This window comes from Vigna angularis, chromosome 2, assembly GCF_016808095.1.
Source record: "Vigna angularis cultivar LongXiaoDou No.4 chromosome 2, ASM1680809v1, whole genome shotgun sequence".
Taxonomy (NCBI): domain Eukaryota; kingdom Viridiplantae; phylum Streptophyta; class Magnoliopsida; order Fabales; family Fabaceae; genus Vigna; species Vigna angularis.
In genome coordinates, this window is record NC_068971.1 from 44594753 (window position 1) to 44615858 (window position 21106).

A 21106-nucleotide genomic window follows, 5' to 3' on the forward strand; every position below is an offset into this window, starting at 1 on the left:
TAAAAATTTAAAGTCGTCAACCCCTTTAATAATTTCAGTGTAATATAGATTACAATGCATACATAATCGATTAAATTATGCACAAGTCATGGGGACTGTTTGGTGCACACGACTTCAAATTTGGTAATACGCACGGTAATCAATTATAGGGCACTTGCAATCGATTATCAAGGAGGGGAAAAATACTTTGACCTAAGAAGTCCACTTGCAATCAACGTTGAGACCAGTTCTAATGACTCCACCAACGTTTCTTTTGGTGAGATTAGCGACAGTGTTGAAGTCCAAAACATTTTTGCACATCAACAACATTGTCCCTTTTATTTTGTTCTGACGATGTCCTCCTGAATTGATGATTCTTGAAACCCCTGAAACTTAAAATATCTTTCCTAAACCTACCAACAACACTATTTTTATTTCCTAAAACCAGAAAGGAAAATAAAAACAACAGCCTACAGGATACTTCATATTAACACTATTTGGCAACCTGGTTAAGGTTTAGCTTGTGAATTACAATTTATTATTTATTTACATTAGTTTCTAATTTGAAAATATAAACTAATTTAAAATTAATAATAGTAAGTAGCTATAATATTATAAATTAATTTAAATTTTAATTCACAAGTTAATATATAATTTTTATTAATATTATAGATTATTTTAAATATCAATAATTTTTAATTTAGTTAATATAATAACTTATTAATTTTATTCTAAATTTAATTGTTATTTATTAATTTTATGAAACGTGTCAGAAAAGAATATTTGTTATAGATATCTTTTACATAAAAAAGTGGGATAAAGTCATTTTCATTCTTACTCCTCCCGTACATGTCTTGTGTGGAATGAAACACAAATATCTTACCTATTGTATGATTCTTAAAGACAACAAGATAATATCAAAATCATACAATAGATTTCTTCAAGCAACAATATAACCCTTGAAAAGAGGAAAAATATAATCACTATTTTATTTTATATATGCTGTCCTAATTTTCCTGATATACCAACCAGATATATTTCAAGTGAATATATTTCAAATTTTCAATATATCTACTTTCACGTTGGAAAATTGATCAGAAGTTCCAATTTGTTTTTGAAAATAGATAAAGAAGAAGAAAAATAAAATTGATGATATCAAGGATGTGAATAAGTGTAGTTTACGAATTATATCAAGATGAATTCATTTAGGTAAATTTAATTAAAAGGGATTAATATTTAGAAAAAAACTTCTAATGATGTGATTGAAACCAGAGGACAAAAAAGCTAAATACTTGACTCAGAAGCGGCACACAATCCTATGTTACGTAAGTGCTTACGTGAACATTCACCGATTCATCAATTATATATAACTTACAAAAAGACTATACATGAACCAGTCGAATTCATTGTATTGTGATTTGTATGTACTTGTCATTTCACCCGAAAAGCATGCCTTCGCAAGAACAAAAGCTACACTTTGTCCTGTTTCCATTGATGGCCCAAGGCCACATGATCCCTATGATGGACATCGCCAAAATATTGGTGCAACGCAATATTATTGTGACAGTAGTCACAACGCCACATAATGCATCTCGTTTCACCTCAATCTTTGATCGTTATATTCAGTCTGGCTTTCCCATCAGATTAGTTCAAGTTCAATTCCCATGTGAAGAAGCAGGAGTACCACATGGGTGTGAGAATCTCGATATGATACCTTCACTAGGCACTGCCACAGGTTTCTTCCAAGCAACAAGCCTTCTGCAACAACCGGTGGAAAAACTATTTCAAGAGTTAACACCAGCACCAAGCTGCATCATATCTGATATGTGCTTACCATATACATCCCACATCGCCAAAATATTCAATACTCCAAGGATTTCTTTTGTCGGAGTAAGTTGCTTTTTTCTTCTGTGTAAGCATAATATAATGATCTATAATGCTCTGGAGAGTATAACGTCTGAGTCCGATTTCTTTGTTGTGCCTGGTATCGCTGACAAAATTGAAATCACCAAAGCCCAGTCTGCACAGCCGATGAATGAAAGCTGGAAATATTTTAGTAGTGAAATTATGGCTGCTGAAATGGATACTTATGGGGTAATCATGAATTCTTTTGAAGAATTGGAGCCAGCATATGCAAGGGATTACAAGAAGGTGAAAGATGATAAAGTGTGGTGCATAGGACCTGTGTCTCTTATTAACAAGGATCACTTGGATAAGGTTCAAAGAGGTAGGGATTCAGTTGATGAATCTGAACATATAAAATGGCTTGATGGTCAGAAGGGAGGGAGTGTAATCTATGCATGCCTTGGAAGCCTGTGCAATTTAACAGCACCCCAGTTGATAGAGCTTGGTTTGGCCTTGGAAGCATCAGAAAGACCCTTCATTTGGGTCATCAGGGAAGGAAATCATTCAGCAGCATTGGAAAAGTGGATCGAGGAAAATGGATTTGAGGAAAGAACAAGTTGTAGAAGCCTTGTGATTCGGGGTTGGGCACCTCAATTGTTAATATTATCACACCCTGCAATTGGAGGGTTCATAACACACTGTGGTTGGAACTCTACCTTAGAAGCCATATGTGCTGGTGTTCCAATGATTACGTGGCCACTGTTTGCGGATCAGTTTTTGAATGAAAGTTTTGTGGTGCACGTTCTAAAAGTTGGAGTGAAGGTTGGGGTGGAAATTCAGATGACATGGGGCAAGGAAGAGGAAATTGGCGTGGCAGTCAAAAAGGAAGACGTTGAAAAGGCAATAACGGAGATAATGGATGTGACAAGTGAAAGTGAAGAAAGAAGAAAAAGGGTCAGAGAATTGAGTGAGATGGCTGAAAGAGCCGTGGAGAAAGGGGGATCCTCTCATTCTAATGTCACCCTGCTCATCCAGGATATCATGCAAAAGATCCATATATAGAAGTGTGATAATCTCATTTACCATAAACCAATTTAGTATTTCCCTTAATTCTCATGTTCATGATCTTTTTCAAATTTACTAATTATCTCCTATCTTTTTTTAATACCATGACATCTTTCAAATGTGTCTTTATATTTGTGCAAGTCCATGTAACATTTGAAAATTTATATGGTTGAAGAAAATTTTCACTTTTGACATCCCATTTTTTAATACATCCACTACAATGATTTCCAATAATAAAATATTGTATTAACATAATAATATAAATGAAAGATTATAATAAAATAATATTTTATACTATTATCCTTATTTCACCAATATAACAAATATGATTATGTGATTTGACTTGCAAAATATATTTCATTAAATCCTTTTGTGAAGATACAATTTTAGTTTACTCATACATGCGATTATTACTCATAATAATATGACCGACTGTTTGAGTATGAAAGAAGTCTGTCAGTAAAGATAAAAATTAGTTTAATATTTAATTAATTTAAATAGATTAATAATCAAGTTTAAAAAGAGTTTGATTGTAATTAAGTTGATTTTAGTTAAATGTTTACGAAAAAATTATAAATACAAGTTAAAGACAGTGTTGTTGAAACTTTTATCACATATTTATTGTAATATTAATTATTTAATCAATCAAATTTGAAACTTTTATCACATATTTATTATAATATTAATTATTTAATCAATCAAATTTGAAACTTTTACCACATATTTATTGTAATATTAATTATTTAATCAATCAAATTTGAAATGACTTTAACAATGGAGTAGGTGTAATAAATACTTCCTAATCTGTTGGTGAACAAATTATTTTAGACATTCAAGTAGGTGATGAGGAAGTTGTTTTAATTAGACATTCAACCCTACACTCAAAACATTCCAAAAAAAATTAAAAATATATAGTATTTGAATTACTTGTAATTGAATTATCTTTATTTCTTAAATAGTTTGTTTAGATGGAATGATTGAAATATCTTGAATTTCAATTTTCTTGTTTGGAAAAAATAAAATAATTTTTCTTTTAAGGTAAAATTTTATTTTAAAAATATTTATCTCAACCTTTGGATTAGACTAATTTGACTCCTTTAACTTAGACTAGTTCGTATCAACTTTCAACCCAAATCAATTAGTCTAAATTCTCGATCATAATTGACTTCACTCATCTTTTGTCCCATAATTGGATCCTTCATCACCGAACATTGAGTTACACTAATTTAAGTTGAAGGGTTGAGCTACGTCGACTAGGATGGAAGGTCGAGTCAAGCCAACTTGAGCATAAGCTCTAGTCGAGTTAATCATGGTTAAAGGTTGTGATTACTCAATCTTAGTCAAAGGTTGAGACTAGTCGGTCATAGTTAAAAGTCAAGATGAGTCGATCTAGATTGGAAGCAAAGTCAAGTCACTCGAGATGAAGGACCAACTCAGCCAACCCAAATCAAATGGTTGAGTTGAGTTGGCTCAAGTGAAAGGTCGAGTTGAATCAATTCTAGTGCAAGGTCGAGTTAAATCGACTCAAGCGAAAGGTTGAGCTGAGTCAATCAAACAGAAGATCAACATGAGTCATTTATGAACATAAATAGAGACAAGTTAGCTTTGACCAAAGGTCGAATTAGGTCAGTTCGGACTAGATGTCGACTCTACTAAGTTAAAAGCTAATATAAGTCAAAGTTTTGGATCCGTGAAGTTTTCTCCTCTAAACTAATGACTAATTCCATAATTTGTGAAATTTCAAATTCCTTTTCTTTTTTTAATAAATTTGAAATTTGAATTTTTATTATTTTAATTATTTAAAATATCTTCTTAAAAATTTTCAATTTTTTTTAATTTTCTCATTAAAACAAATCAATTTACTTCAAACAATTTTAAATTTTCTAAATAAATAAATCACTCTCTTATATTGCCTCGTCCAAATACAACATTATTATTTTCATGATTACTTTCATGGTAAACTAACAAGGATTGGTGATGATTGTTCTCTACTAATTTTCTTTTATTGTACTTTAAATGTTGAAGTTATTATATTAAGAAATCTGTTAATATATTTTAAAATGTTAAAATTAATATCTATTAGTCTAATTTGAAAGTAAAACAGAGAAACAAAAACAATAATAAAATACTCAACAAATAATTCAAAATCGCACAAACAACCTCTACCTTTACTTTGTTTTTGGTTACATTCACAAGTACCACATTCATAGAGTTTATACAAGGAAGATGAAAAAAAATGAGAGAGACACAAATATTTTACATTTATTAGATATTATATTTTATTTTTTATGATTTCTTTTTACAAAAATAAAAATTTATTTCTTATAATTATTTTATTCTTATAATATATATTAACTAAATATCAATATGAGTCACAGTATTATTATTGCTGTTTCTATTTTGTATTCTCTTTAAACGTGTTGAGCATAAATAATTTGACAGTGCTGGATATTATGATATTATAGTACTTTTCTCAATCTCTTAGGTTGTGTCACTACAAAAAAAGTATATTTTAAGAGGGTTATTTTCCGGCGGTTTTTGAAACCCTAAATAGTTTCGGTGGTTTATAAGTAAAAACCGCCCCTAAACATTTATTTATTTTTTTAAAATAATTTTTTTGACTAATTATTGTAAACCCCAGTTCCTCTTCATTGTCTTTCGTTTAGTTTGAAACTCTGCTTTTCTTTTTTATCTTCTCCCAAACCCTCCCAATCCTGTAACCCCTTTTCAGTTCCAAAGTCCTCCTTCACTTTCCGCAAAACCCTAGATTCCACCGATCCCAACTTCCCAGGCTCTGCAACGCATTCGTGCATGACCCATGGGTCCAGATCCTTCTCATCCTCGTCTACGCGACTGACGTTGTCCACCAGCACCGCTCGAGCCTTCAGCGAAACGACGCACCGCTCGTCGTCACCGTAGAAGTGCAAGCGCAGCACAGCGCGACGCTTAGAGGGCTCGGACACAGCACCGTCGAAGAAGAGGTTTTTTTCGATGGGTGACGACGTGGAAGGGGGAGAGCAAGCTGGTGACACGGCGGTGGGCGTTAGCGTCTGCGAGGTGCAGCTTCACTTTGACCTCCATTGGGGAAGAAAGGTGGGAGACTAAGACTAGGGTTTTACGATAAATTTTTCAGTTATTCTACTTTTGTTATCTGTGATCACTATCCCTTCCCAAATGTTGTTTTGTAGGTTTTGAAGCATTATACTTGTGTTAGTGATAATATTTTTGTTGTAAATTGGTGTGACATTATTTGTAGGGGATCTTGGTCAGAGTTTTGATTCAAATGTGACTCTTTTTCACTATGAATTGAGTCCAAGAAAAGGAGAAACTGTACTGTTTGTTGGCGACCTCTCTTATGCTGATAACTACCCGAATCATGATAACATGAGGTGGGATACTTGGGGAAGGTTTACAGAAAGAAGTGTTGCATATCAACCATGGATTTGGACTGCAGGGAACCATGAAATTGATTTTGCTCCAGAAATTGTAAGCTTCTCAAACCAATTCACTTTATCTGGTTTCAACTATCTGAAAAATTTCTTTCTGTTTTGCTCAACGAAAAATTTTAAATTTGGTGTAATGCATTTACCCAGTCCAAATGTTCGTAAGAATAGAGTTTTTAACATAGATGAACACTGTTGCAGGGTGAAACCGTACCTTTTCAAATGGTGCCAAATAGCATTTTGCATTTGGCATTTGCACTCCAAAAATTATCAATCAGCCCCTGTTTATATCACCATTGGTGATGGAGGAAACCTTGAAGGCTTAGCAACCAAGTAAGCTCAACGAACGTAACATGATGATTCTTGTCACATTTCTCCTTACTTTTATATCATTAAGCTTGAACAAATATTTACTTTGAAAAAAGGCATGTGTTTTCATTATTCGTTCTGCTAAATTTTTATTTATTGGATGCAACTACTTGTTGCAGAATTACGGACTGCTATATTTTCTAAGGATGCACTGCAAAAAATTAGATTAGTATCAAGGAAGGTATGCATGCTTCTTCTTGGTTTCAATACATCAAATAAGGATATAAGTATTTTTAGTATATCTATTTTTATTTATTTAGGATTTGGTTTTTCTAAAATGATTAAGCGAGATTCTTCCAGCAATTTCATATTCGACCTGCCACCACGCCGCATGCCGCACGCTGCACGCTGCAGAACAAAAGCGTTTAGGAGGTTCTCATCTCTTTCTATCTCTCTGTTACTCTTTTTTTATGGTTTATTTTTTTTCTTCTTCTTTCTTCACAGTCACATATCTCTTCTCTTCTTGTAAATTAGATTTCAAGAATTAGGTTGGAAGAAGATGCAAAGGCGACTGTGAATTGAAGAAGTATGAAGAAGGAGAAAGAGAAATAAGCTCTGATCATCCCTGACCGAGCCATAGAGTTTAGATTACATGATGAACATTAATCCTACTGTGTTTAGTTTTCTTTTCTTGCTAGGTGCTAATTCTCTCGGTGTAGGCCAAAGCTGCACATTAATCATGACTAAAGAATCTTTTAGTGCTGAATATATATGCACTTAATCATATACCTTGAATAAAATGATCTGTCAAATTACTTTGTATTGTACCTACTTCATTCTTTAGGATTTATTTAATTGGTAAAATAATGAAGGTTATATATGGAATTGATGTATACCTTGGATTGGAATTCACGAATGGAATTAAGAACCTCCTTCATTAAAGTTGTGCAGTCACTTTTTCACTAATAAAATTGTTGCTGCAGTTTTATTTCCTTTACATTGGTGCAGACGCTGTTTTTAGTGTAGTATATGGTTGTAGTGTAGGTTTCCTTGCCTATGACACGGGCTGGTTTTCTTTCCATTCAAATAATTGGACTTTAACCTTATTTTTTTGTCAATATATGCTTTTGTGGTGTAACCTATCTTTGTTAAGGCTTGCGATGCAAATTCAACACCACATAGAAATACTTGACTGGATCTTCCTATACTTGGTACAGTCCTTCAAGTCTCTTCATTTTGCTATTGGTGCCTCTTCCATACGTTCAGGAACCGTTCTCTCTTATTAAATTTTGTATTGCTTGATCTATGCCCTGTCACATAGTGGGGTATTATATGTATATATATGAATTAAGCCTTTCTTTTGTTTAAAATAGAACTAGTGCAGGCTGTGTCACTGGTTTCAACAGTGAATGTTGCCATATCCAATCACAGAAGTGACATTGATTGGCTTGTTGGATGGGTTTTAGCTCAGGTGATTGTGATTGTCTTATTTAGTATGACCTCTTTCACATTCATCACAAGAAAATTAATACTGGAATTTACATATGAATTGGAATCAGTTGCATGTTTCATTTGTCATTCTGAAATGTTTAATATTATCTTACTAGGAAAAAAGTACTCATAGTTGGGGCCTACTTATAGGTTTATTTCACCATAAATGTGATATTCTTAGATTTAAATTGGAATGAATTATGAAATGGGGCTTTATTGTTTGTATCTATTGATAATAATGGGATGGGATTCTGTTTGGTGGTTTGGTTTATCACATGATTTATGCTTGCTTCAGGCCTGATTGGACATGGAAGCTTTTGAACCTACTTGCATTTTTTTTTGCTTCATTGATAATATCAACATTTGTGTTAATGTTGTTCTATTTGCTAAGTTAAAATGTGCAGGTTATTGGTTGGTCAATGTGGTTTTCTGAATATCTTTTCCTGGAGAGAAGTTGGACAAAGAATGAAAGCACGCTAAAGGTATGAGATACTCTAATATAATTGATATTTGCATATGTTATTGTTTTAATGATAGAAATAAGGAACATATCTTATATAATCAGTAGTACACAAAGTATATATGTATTACTAAGAGTGTTTTTGTTTATTCTTGTATCATATCTTTATTATTAAAGGATATAAAATCTTTTCTATATATTGTATTAATTCCTTTCTCTCAGAACAAATAAAGCATTATTCACTACAAAAATAATTAATTTTAGAAAAATATATTATTTTTTTCACGTGCTTGCGCATTTTGTTCAAATTTTAGTAAGTTATGTCCATATATTAATAGTTGTTTATATGTTCTGTTTAATATTGTTTCAAAGATGCAAATCTGGACAATTGTTATTTTTTACCTTTCGTACAGTTAAGATTCACAATTTGAATCATATGATTTAATATATATCAAAGATATAGTAGATATTTTTGTAGTGTATTAAGATCAAGATCTATGTTTTTTTTTTCTCTTACTTTCCATAAAATGCTTAACCTTTTGTTTTCATCGATATACTTGGATTTAGTTTCTATTATATCATATTTTAATATTTTTCAACCATCAATAGTTCTTAAATTCGTCTAATAATTTTTTTAAAATATTATTAACTAATTATTGTTTTATATTGTAGGTATTTGAAAAAGGAAGCATATCAAATGATGGATAAAATGAAGAAGAACCAAATGATGGATAAAATGAAGAAGTACCAAATGATGAAAATAATGAAGAAGTACGAAACTATAATTATTATTCATAACATGATAATTTTAATTTTTAACAATAATTAATTGTATTTCTAATCTTTACAATTTATATAATAATATTTTGGTTTATATTTAATGTTTACATTTAATTTTGGTTTCATATTATTTAATTTTGGTTTATTAATGATAATCAAGTAATTTGAATAATAAAAAAAATTAAATTATTTACATTTCCGGCGGTTTTGAAAAACCTTCAAAAGTATCGGCGGTTTTCATAAACCCTCACAAATTACCGGCGGTTTTGCTTAATCCCGGTTATTTCCGGCGGTTTTAGTAAAACCTCCACTGTTACCGGCGGTTTTAGTAAAACCCCCACTACTACCGGCGGTTTTTCAAAACCCCCGCTAATTGCGGAGGTTTTTTAAAAAATCGCCGGTAATTACTTAACGACGCAGGTTTTCCCAACGGTTTTTCTAACCGCGGGTAACATATTTTCCGGGGGTTAAAACCGCCGGAAACGGAAAAAATAACCCCCGGTAAAAGTCTAATTTTTTGTAGTGTGTTGCTTTTTATTTCTAAAAGAAAGTACTTTTGAATAACTTTTGTATTTACCTAGAAATACTTTAATGTTGTAAATTATAATATACGAAGAAAGGTTTTATCAACAACGTCAAATATGTAGAGACAATTTAGGTACACATTAACATAGGTTTAATGTCTTTCCAAAAAAATATATCATTAATGAATGACCTAAAAAGATTATTGGTATTCATAGTGGAGCAAATAAAATTTAATTAGCTTGATATTTGTTTATAATCAATAATATATTTAGTTTTAACATATTAATTTTTTAAAACATTGACACTTTGTTATATTTATGATGACACTAGTGAATATTTAAAAGCACATAATCTTTATAAAAAAAATACTAATATTAGAATATAGTGTTATAAGTTTTTCTTATTTGATTTTATTCTTTATTTTCTTTTTAGTACAATGGTTTTTGCAAATAGTTCTTCCTTAATAGATTAAAAAGATAAATAAGAGTAGAAAGGAAGAATAAGTTATTTTAAAGTAATTTTTATCTCTTCCTCGTTTATCAATAATTAATCAATATATTAAAACTAGAGTTGTCAAAACGAGTAATTTGGTTCGGCTCACCACGGGTTGGTCACTTAGTGAGCAAACCCAACACAGCTCACTTATTAGCAAGCTAAAATAATTCGAACCCGATCCGACCCACCACTGATTGATGAGTTAAACGGGTTAATTATAAGTTTTTTTTTTTAATTTAAATCTAAACAAACATCATGCTAAAATGATGTTAAACTCCAAAGAAAATTCAAAATAAAAAAAATATCATACAATCCATGCGTAATTCAAAAATATGTACAAAAAACGAAAAAATAAGTTTTTAATATTGATAATTTTTATATCATTTGTTCATTTATAATATTAGAATCTTGAATAGATAAATCTATAATATTTTTTTCTCTTGAAACATCTTCTTTATCACCATCTACAATATAATAAAATAAAATACTAACTAATAATATTAAAACATAAAATAATAAATAATTAAATTAAATTAAATAGATTGGTGAACCAACATGACTCTCTACGAATTTAACCCGGTAAGTCGGAAAAAACTAACCCACATAACCTAACTCTACTCAAATCCTAGCTCAAGTTACGATACATTTTAACAGCATTACTTAAATCATAAAAGTTTTTAAATTGAAGGATTAAATGGACAAGTGCTTACGAGATAATAGCGAACATATTTTAACAATCATAGTATTTTTGTGAATTATACTAATTTTGTTGATTATTAATTAATGCTGCAAGAACATTAATGTAGACAAAAAGTTTGCATAGTTCTAGCTTCCTCTCGTTTTCTTTTTTCATTTTTGTTTTCTCTTTCTTCCACTTTGGCGAACCGACGACAAGAGACATTACACACATTTTTCTACAACTTCCACACGTCTCTACCTCTTAGTGAGCCATCATACACTCAGTAACAATCTTCTTTGTTTCACATCTACTTGCAACACAGACACCACATGTGACATGTCTAAAATGTTATATAAGGAAAACTGAGAAAACTGAAAGTAGGAGAGAAAAATAATGAGATTTATGATAAAAATATATATTAGAAAACTAATGTTAAATTAATTGATTTTGGCAATAAAATATATTTTTTATTTAAAATTTAAGAATTATTGTCAATTATGGTCTAACTAAATATAATTAATTTTTTATGTTACCGTTAATTAGGTCAATCTAACAATAAATTAAATTCATAATCAATTATGAAATATATATATATATAATAAACTGTATGAGCGTGTATTTTATTTTATTATTATAATAATATTTAAAATAATAAATGAAATTATATTACTTTTTACCCATGTTTTTTTAATTAACTTTGTTTTCTTCCATTCTTTTTTCTTCATTTCGGTTTTAATTTTTTCCTCTATATATATCAAAAGGTATTAATATCAAACTAGGTCAATGTAACTACTTTCAATTTTGTATCATCTTAAGTTGATATTAATTATTTTCATGTAAAATAAATCAAAATGTTGCTTTCACAGACAAATCGTAGTGACAAAATCGCCAGTTTGGCTCGTCCCACACTTGATATGTTAAAAAAAGGATGGTTGGAGCTTATCTTTTCATGTAAAAACCGGTTGAAAATAATCTTTAAAAGATGGGTTGGCAAGTTAATGGGTCTTATTTTAAGAAAAAAAAAATTTTAAAATTTGTTTATATATTGAATGGTTGTCTAGTTAACTTAGATCATATTGTCCAACCAATTAATAATATAGAATAAATCGATTGATCAAACAATATGCATCTAACAATCAGTCTTAAACAACAATTAAGATTGATGATGATTAACTTACATCAAAACACAATCATTATCAGTTGAATCGTAATTAAGTTAAAGATAATCCGAAACTCTATAAATACAGATTTAAGATAGTCAGGTATGTTGATTATATTTAATATACATTTATTATTGAGTTTGTCGAATTTTTATTAATTTTAGCATTAGAATACCTTCTACAATGTGACCGAACAAAATGAAGGATAAACAATAACTAAGACAAACAGTTGAACATACTAAACTTAGAGAACTTATAACTTCAATCTCGCAAACTAAAATAGTTTATATATATATATATATATTAATAATATGTAATTGAAAAAATATGTTTTAAGTTTTTAATTATTTAATTAACTTTATAAAAAAATATTATATTTATATATTAAATTATTTTATTATACCTAATAATCAAACTTAATTTATAACTATTAATGTTTTAAGTTATAATAATAATACATATTTAAAGTAATATTATATAGAAAAATTTATTTTTATTTTTATTTAATTAAGAAAATGTCTGATTTTTATCATTTGGCTCACCATTTTGAAAGATTAGGTGAGACAAATCGAATTGATGAGTTGAAAAGTCTAACTTTTGACCTGCAAATTTTGGTGCGTGGAACATAATCCACTTTGTCACCATTAAACAAACCTCATACATAACCTTATTTTTAGTCAAATTTAAGTTAAGTTAGTTCACTATTATATTTTGTTCAAATTAAAAGAAATACATATCCACTAAGTAATTTTAAACTTTAGTTGTACACTTTTTTGTTTTTCAAATGTAGTCTACTTTTTGCTTATTAAATTATATTACAGTGTTTTTTTTATTGACATTGAATTCCTATTTCAATTTCTCATTTTACTACCCTTAAACCTTATTACGTCAATTAATTTCATTGAGTAATAAACAATGATGTAACATAGATTGTCAAAGAAAAAAAAACAAATAAAAATTGTGATTAGTTAGGATACAGCTACACTTATAGTTTCTTTTCATTGTGTCTTTTGTTGATAAAATACAGATGCCAATGAAGTATTTTCAAAAGTTGTGGAAAAAACATAAACTTTACATTCATAATAATTTGTGAAACAAAAAAAAAAGACTCAGATCGTACACAAGACACCAATCTCATGCCTCATATGAGTCACACGCACTTCAAATAATACAACTAAAATTACGTAAGCTCTTACATCATAACCATCAAATGATAATTTTTTAGTCTTCATCGCTCTTATAAAGGATAAGGACACCGCAGAGGGAAAACCACAAAACCAAGAGAACCATTTTTCATTTGCCTCTTGGTAGCCATGGTTCTCCAAACAAACAATATTCCTCACTTTGTATTATTCCCCATGATGGCTCAAGGTCACATCATCCCCATGATGGACATTGCAAGAATATTGGCACAGCGTGGTGTGATCATCACCGTATTCACAACCCCAAAAAATGCATCACGTTTCAATTCGGTCATATCTCGAGCTGTTTCATCAGGCCTCAAAATCCGTTTAGTACAACTAAATTTTCCATCAAAAGAAGCAGGACTACGCGAAGGGTGTGAGAATTTGGACATGGTCTCATCAAATGATATGTCCAAAATTTTCCAAGTCATCCACATGCTCCAAAAGCCAGCAGAGGAGTTCTTTCAGACACTTACCCCTAAACCAAGTTGCATAATCTCTGACTTCTGCATCGCTTGGACCCTTCAATTAGCTGAAAAGTATCACATTCCAAGGGTTTCTTTCCACGGATTTTCTTGCTTTTGCCTCCACTGCCGGTACGTGATACATACTTCAGATTTTTGTAGAAGCATCACCTCAGAATCCAAATATTTCACTATTCCCGGCATACCCGACAAAATTCAAGTTACCAAAGAGCAGTTACCAGGATCACTTGCCACTGATTTGGATGACTTTAAAGACCAGGTGCGTGATGCTGAAAAAAAGTCTTATGGGGTTATCGTAAATACTTTTGAAGAGTTGGAGAAGGCATATGTGAGGGATTTCAAGAAGGTTAAAAATAATAAGGCGTGGTTCATTGGTCCAGTTTCGTTATGTAACAAAGATGGTTTGGATAAGGCTCAAAGAGGCAAACAGGCCTCAATTAATGAGAACCATTGCTTGAAGTGGCTAGATGTTCAGCAAGCCAAGTCTGTGGTCTATGTTTGTTTTGGAAGCATATGCAACTTGATTCCTTCACAGCTTGTGGAGTTGGCCTTGGCCTTGGAAGATACAAAAAGGCCATTCGTATGGGTTATTAGGGAGGGAAGCCAGTTGCAAGAACTGGAAAAGTGGTTCTCTGAAGAAGGGTTTGAGGAAAGGACAAAAGGGAGAGGCCTTATAATTGGAGGTTGGGCACCACAAGTAATGATATTATCACACCCTTCCATTGGAGGATTCTTAACACACTGCGGTTGGAATTCAACACTTGAAGGGATATGTGCTGGAGTGCCACTTGTTACCTGGCCTCTGTTTGGTGATCAGTTTTTAAACGAAAAGCTTGTTAGTGATGTGTTGAGGATTGGGGTGAGCGTTGGGGCAGAGGTTCCATTGAAGTGGGGAGAAGAAGAGAAGAGAGGTGTGATGGTGAAGAAGGATGATATTAAGAGGGCAATATGCATGGTGATGGATGATGATGAAGAAGGCAAAGAGAGAAGAGAAAGGGTATGCAAATTGAGCGAAATGGGAAAGAGAGCTGTTGAAGAAGGAGGCTCTTCTCATCTTGATGTCACTTTACTTATCCAAGACATCATGCAACAAACAAATACCAAAGAGGATGAAAATTTGAGTGACGTTTGAAGATTCTCGATTCTCATGTTGACGTATTCCTTTCATTTTTTTTTAGTTTATATTGTTGGAAATCCAAGTTTTTTTAGTTTATATAGTTGGATATCCAAGTTTTATAGTGTATAAAACATGACTATTATATAAAAATTAAAGATTTATTAACTTATTATCTTAACGTTTTGAGTAAAGAATAGTATTAATATTTTATATGATTAAATTAAGATATGGTTAGTGTTTGTAATTTTTAGTGAATTTTTTTTAAGAGACCCATATCTTTATTTGGAAGGTCTTTCATACAAAGTACTATGATTCGAATATTAGTACTATTTTAAATATCAAATAAATATTATAGCATTTTCAGTTCTTATTTTTAAGAAATATAAAGTGGTCCATTAAGTCATTATTTTTATCCTTTTAACATTAGATTATGGAGCAGTTATTAATTTTATTTAAACGTAAAGTTCATTTATTTTAAACCTGTGATGGCCAAATTTTATATAAGGAAATGAGTTACTCTCAATTTTGATCACTAAGCCTACTCCTCTATTTAGAAAACACATCATCGAGTTTGAGTGAGTTAAGGTTTAAAAAAACAAAGCTGACTGTGTTTGGATTACGAAATTGCAAGACAGGAGGTACACACATTATTCTTTTTTTTTTTTCTTCCGCTGTTTTTGATCTGAATGTGTGACTATGATGTTAATATAACATGTTTAGGTCAATTTTATACTCTCCTATTTTATCATCGAAATTTTTATGGTTATAACAGAGAGAGTGAGAACATTCAATAGAGGGAATCATTTTGATATCTAAAAAACCATGAATAAAAATATTATATTTAATTAAGTTATTTAATTTAAATATATAAATAACAAATAGATTGCAAAAGTGGGAATAAAATATGTGTCTAGTGGTTGAGATGATGGTCCTTTGATTTGTCTTTGTCCTATGACAACCTGTATAGGTCCATGCGCTCTAATTGTTTGTTTTATTGTGTTACTTTCCGTGAATCTACATTTTAGTTAGAAAAATGTTTTTTTAATAATATTTTTATAACTTTTCTTGCTCACGTAATCACGTGTGAATGTTCTGTTTTAAATATTTGTTAAAAATAAATTTAAATAAATTAATAAAATAGTTACACATTATTATTAAAAAGTTGTTAATATATTATTATCTTTTTAAGTATTAGTTATATTTTTATCTTATGATTTGTTTACTTTTATTTTCTTTAATTTCGATTTGATTATGTTAATTAACTGTGATAGGTTTAGATAGTCACTGAAAAACTATTACTATTCAATAATTTTTCAGTAACATATTCAGAACTTTACAACACTAATTCAATTTAGACAGAGTATCAAATTGTATTAACTCTTAAAACTTATAAGGAACTAAACTGTCTTAATTTGAAAATTAACATATCAATTTAAACAATTAATTTAAAGCTAAATAAGATAAATAAATAATGTCACAAAACGTAGTTATTCCTTTACTTTAAAGTGCATGCATACTGCACGTTAAATGTTTTCTTCGTCAATCATATAATAGTCTGAAGATTTTATTTACGGAATATATATTATGAAAGTATAAGGGGGGAAAGTTAATACATACACTATTTAAATTATACTTTTACTTCTTATATTTCCTTATATATGTATGTCAATGTATTTTTCCTTATATATATATTTATTTATTTTTTTCATGAAGACAATAAATTATAATATATGTATAATACATCCGTATGCATAGAGTTTTTCTTTAGGAAAACATGCTATTAAAACTAATTTCATAAAATATTAATTAAATAACAAAACTTTATCGCTCAAGAAAAAAAAAAGTTACTTTTGAATACATTCACAATGCAGTATGATAATAGTTATTTTAAACATTAGATTCACTTCTATACTAAAAAAAAATGTAAATGTGGTTTCAATTATAAGTAAAACTGAAGTCAAATTTCTGATTAAAATATTATTTCATTATAAGGGTATTTAGCTTCAATTATAACCATTTACTTTTAAGCGTCGTCTATTTGAAATATTAACCTTTGGTCAATCTCATATGATGTTTATAGTCATCAACCAAACCATTTATCATGCAATACATATTTGATCCAAATTTATGTTCTTAAATTAACACAGAATAATGTTCAAGTCAATTATACAAACATACATGCAAATCAATAATACAATTATCAAATATTTCACCAAATACGATCAAAGATTATTAATAATTAAAATATTATATGCGGGAAGATTGTTCTAACTATAAACTTTTAATTAAATATCTGACCGATCAAATGAAATAAAAACATATTTAGAATCTACAGTAAAATTTTCAGTTCAATCCAACGGTTAATGAGACAGAAATCTTAATTTTTGTCTAGATGATTCAAAAACAAAATTAAGGTAGTGTTGAGTTCCCAAATAAACACCAAACTAATTTATCTAAATATAGACTTCCAATACAAATCTGAGCTGTCAACGTGAATCAATGTCTTATGAACTATACATTTAAACTTCAGATTAATCTAACGGTTAACTAGGTAGATATTGAGGTTTTACCGAGATAACTTAAGAGGAGAATTCAGGTGGTTTTCAACTCTACTCAAAATGAGAAATTACTTCCTCTAAGAATAGACATTCAATTAAAAATTTAAGCAGTCGAAGTAGAAATTAAAATTTTATCGTTATAACTTAAAGAAAAAAATACAGTTTTAATCAAGTTACTCAAAAATCCAAAATTAATTTCTTTAATCACAGACCTCATATTAATAATCCAACCACTAACCTATCACGATTCTTTATTTAACTTACTATTTTTCTTTTATATAAATTCATTAATCAATGTTTCTACTAATAAAAAAATTTATTATTACTAATAATAAAAAAATTATTACTATTTATTAAGGTGAATATTTTAATGGATCTTACGGATAAAGTTTTATATATTTTAATATTTGTAACGTTATAAAACCCTAAATTGTTTGGAGAAACTATTACTTCCCTAAATTAAAAATAATAGTTAATTAAATCGTTTGATTTTTTCTCGTAATATTTGAATAAAATCTCTAGAAGTAGTTTACATGACAACTTAAAATCGTCACTGTAACAAATTCTGTAATTTCAAAAATTACAAGATTAAGAATTCAATTAGATAATGTGTTCAGTACTTACTAGTGAATTTAACCTACTTTTAGTAACCTGGACAGCAATATCGATTAAATATAATATATGTTTTGAAAAGATTTTCACCGTTGATTGATTGCTGACATATGACATACACTTACAAACAAACAAACTTTTGATTGGATAATTTTGTTAATGACCAGTGCTCATATATATATATATATATATATATATATATATATATTACAATTATCTATGGATACGTGATTAAAAAGATGACCAGCCATGATTCTTGTTCTAATTCTGTTTGGTGACTCTCTCATTGACAGCTATCGTGTGATGGACGAAAGGACAGACAAAGAAACATAATCCTAGTTCATGTATTAGTAGCCAACAAATTTGAATGCGGCCGAAAAGGTCAAAATTCTTTTACTCGGGAGTGTGGCATTATTCCATTTGCTTGCGTAAGCGCTTACATTAATATTCACTAATACATTAGAAATTGCAAGCAATGCGAATTCTTTGCATCGTGCATCATTTCACTGCAAAGCTATGTCTTCCCAAGAACAAGGGCCACACTTTGTCCTGTTTCCATTGATGGCCCAAGGCCACATGATCCCGATGATGGACATCGCCAAACTATTGGTTCACCGCGGTGTGACTGTGACTGTCGTCACCACTCCGGGTAACGCAGCTCGTTTCACACCAATCTTTGATCGTTATGTTGGGTCAGGACTTCCTATTAGATTAGCTCAACTTCCATTCCCATGTGAAGAAGTTGGACTGCCAGAAGGATGCGAGAATATCGATATGATACCTTCACTTGGCACGGCCAGGACTTTCTTCGAAGCAACAAACCTTCTGCATCAACCGGCGGAAAAACTCTTCGGAGAGTTTTGGCCACCACCAAGCTGCATAATATCTGATATGTGTTTGCCATATACATCCCATATCGCCAAAAAATTCAATATCCCAAGGATTTCCTTTGTTGGGGTAAGTTGCTTTTGTCTTTTGTGTCATCATACTATACTCGTCAATAATGTTAGGGAGAACATAGCATCGGATTCGGAGTACTTTGTATTGCCTGGTATCCCTGACAAGATTGAGATGACCATGAAACAAAGTGGAGTATCGATGAATGAAACATGGGTACAGTTTCGCGAAGAAGTTATGGCTGCTGAAATGGCTACGTATGGGGTAATCATGAATTCTTTTGAAGAGTTGGAGCCAGCGTATGCAAGGGAATACAAGAAGGTGAAAGATGATAAAGTGTGGTGCATAGGACCTGTGTCTCTTATTAACAAGGATCACTTGGATAAGGCTCAAAGAGGTAGGGCTTCAGTTGATGAGTCTGAACATATAAAATGGCTTGATTGTCAGAAGGCAGGGAGTGTAATCTATGCATGCCTTGGAAGTCTGTGCAATTTAACAGCACCCCAATTGATAGAGCTTGGTTTGGCCTTAGAAGCATCAGAAAGACCCTTCATTTGGGTTATCAGGGAAGGAAAACATTCAGAATCATTGGAAAAGTGGATCGAGGAAAATGGATTTGAGGAAAGAACAAGTTGTAGAAGCCTTGTGATTCGGGGTTGGGCACCTCAATTGTTAATATTATCACACCCTGCAATTGGAGGGTTCATAACACACTGTGGTTGGAACTCTACCTTAGAAGCTATATGTGCTGGTGTTCCAATGATTACGTGGCCACTGTTTGCGGATCAGTTCTTGAATGAAAGTCTGGTGGTGAAGGTTCTGAAAGTTGGAGTGAAGGTTGGGGTGGAAAGTCCGATGACATGGGGCAAGGAAGAGGAAGTCGGTGTGGAAGTGAAGAAGGAAGACATTGAAAGGGCAATAGCAGAGATAATGAATGAGACAAGTGAAAGTGAAGAAAGAAGAGAAAGGGTTAGAGAATTAGGTGAGATGGCTAAAAGAGCCGTGGAGAAAGGGGGGTCCTCTCATTCTAACGTCTCTTTTCTTATCCAAGATATCATGCAAAGAAACAAGGGAGATACGCCATAGTTCATTAGCCATACACCACTTTTTCACTTTTAAGATTTTTTCTTTCAAATGTTGTCCGTGATGCCTTTAATAAAATTTACGAAGTTTCCATGTTTACTCTTTTACAGACACCCCAATTATGTATCTTTTGAACGGTGTACCATGACATTTTTCAAATATATTCTTATATTTTTAAAAAATAGATGTGATGTTTTTAGACAATTCTTTTCTGTTGGTTATAATCTGTTGTTGCTATTCAAATATTATAAATTTAGTATCCCTTTGTGTTGATTGAATCACTATTATAACTCATGGTCATAGCAGAAATACATACGAAATGGTAACGGGTCAGGTCTTCGTGACTACTAGTTATCTGATTTGCATAAAAAAGTTCTTACTTCTTACTTACTTCGCTGTCTGTTTGATACTTATATAAAAAAGATACGCGTATACGGTTGGATATCTACGAATATTTAAAAAAAAATTATTTTAATGAATTTTTAAATGAGATTTAAATTTAATTGCAATGAAAATAATAGAGAAAAACAAAACTGTAGATAATTATTTAAGTAACAATAAGTAAAACAAGTTTCAGTCTTTAAATGGTAGAATTTTGAAGAAAAAGATAAATTTGAAAACAGAAAGCAAATATCACAATTATATGTAGGCATACAGATAAATGTGAAAATAGAGTGTAAATGTTACAATTATATGTAAGCATGACATAAGTGAATATGTGACTTTTCAATTCCTATAGCATCTGGTGAATGAGTTTGATGACGAAACACAAGCGTCTATGTGCATATCTCTAATTTTTATATTTTTTTAGAATATTTTTAATTAATTAAATATGTTTTCTTAAATATTATTAACGAAAAATACTTCTTTAAATAAAACCTCAATGCTAACTTAAACTTCATAAAGATAAAAATGTAATTTCATTTAATAACATATATC

General features: G+C 30.7%; 3 protein-coding genes and 1 pseudogene across 4 annotated transcripts; 3 read left to right on the forward strand and 1 right to left on the reverse strand.

Annotated features, from left to right (window-relative positions):
• Positions 1 to 1321: 1321 nt before the first annotated feature.
• LOC108322406 (UDP-glycosyltransferase 73C1) lies at positions 1322 to 3008 on the forward strand. Of its 2 annotated transcripts, XM_052872743.1 has the most exons (2): positions 1366 to 1869; positions 1994 to 3008. In XM_052872743.1, the coding sequence occupies exon 2, from the start codon at positions 2011 to 2013 to the stop codon at positions 2884 to 2886; it is 876 nt and encodes a 291-aa protein (XP_052728703.1). In that variant the 5' UTR covers positions 1366 to 1869; positions 1994 to 2010; the 3' UTR covers positions 2887 to 3008. The 2 variants fall into 2 exon arrangements, with proteins under 2 accessions (XP_017409969.1, XP_052728703.1); XM_017554480.2 differs by having other exon boundaries at positions 1322 to 3008.
• A 2529-nt stretch (positions 3009 to 5537) lies between these two features.
• LOC108322384 (triphosphate tunnel metalloenzyme 3-like) lies at positions 5538 to 5976 on the reverse strand (annotated as a pseudogene).
• Positions 5977 to 13517: 7541 nt separating this feature from the next.
• On the forward strand, positions 13518 to 15191 carry LOC108322395 (UDP-glycosyltransferase 73C1-like). The gene is given in 4 exon segments (NM_001329809.1): positions 13518 to 14205; positions 14208 to 14237; positions 14240 to 14252; positions 14255 to 15191. Coding segments are annotated over 4 exon segments (1482 nt in total). The 5' UTR covers positions 13518 to 13544; the 3' UTR covers positions 15033 to 15191.
• A 3464-nt stretch (positions 15192 to 18655) lies between these two features.
• On the forward strand, positions 18656 to 20266 carry LOC108322396 (UDP-glycosyltransferase 73C1). Its single transcript, XM_017554470.2, has one exon. It carries the CDS (start codon positions 18704 to 18706, stop codon positions 20168 to 20170), a length of 1467 nt encoding a protein of 488 aa, XP_017409959.1. The 5' UTR covers positions 18656 to 18703; the 3' UTR covers positions 20171 to 20266.
• Positions 20267 to 21106: the final 840 nt, after the last annotated feature.

What these genes read in the sequence shown, in the direction of transcription:
- LOC108322406 (XM_017554480.2), top strand. Translation starts at nt 1,402, where the DNA reads ATGTACTTGTCATTTCACCCGAAAAGCATGCCTTCGCAAGAACAAAAG.
- LOC108322396 (XM_017554470.2), top strand. Translation starts at nt 18,704, where the DNA reads ATGTCTTCCCAAGAACAAGGGCCACACTTTGTCCTGTTTCCATTGATG.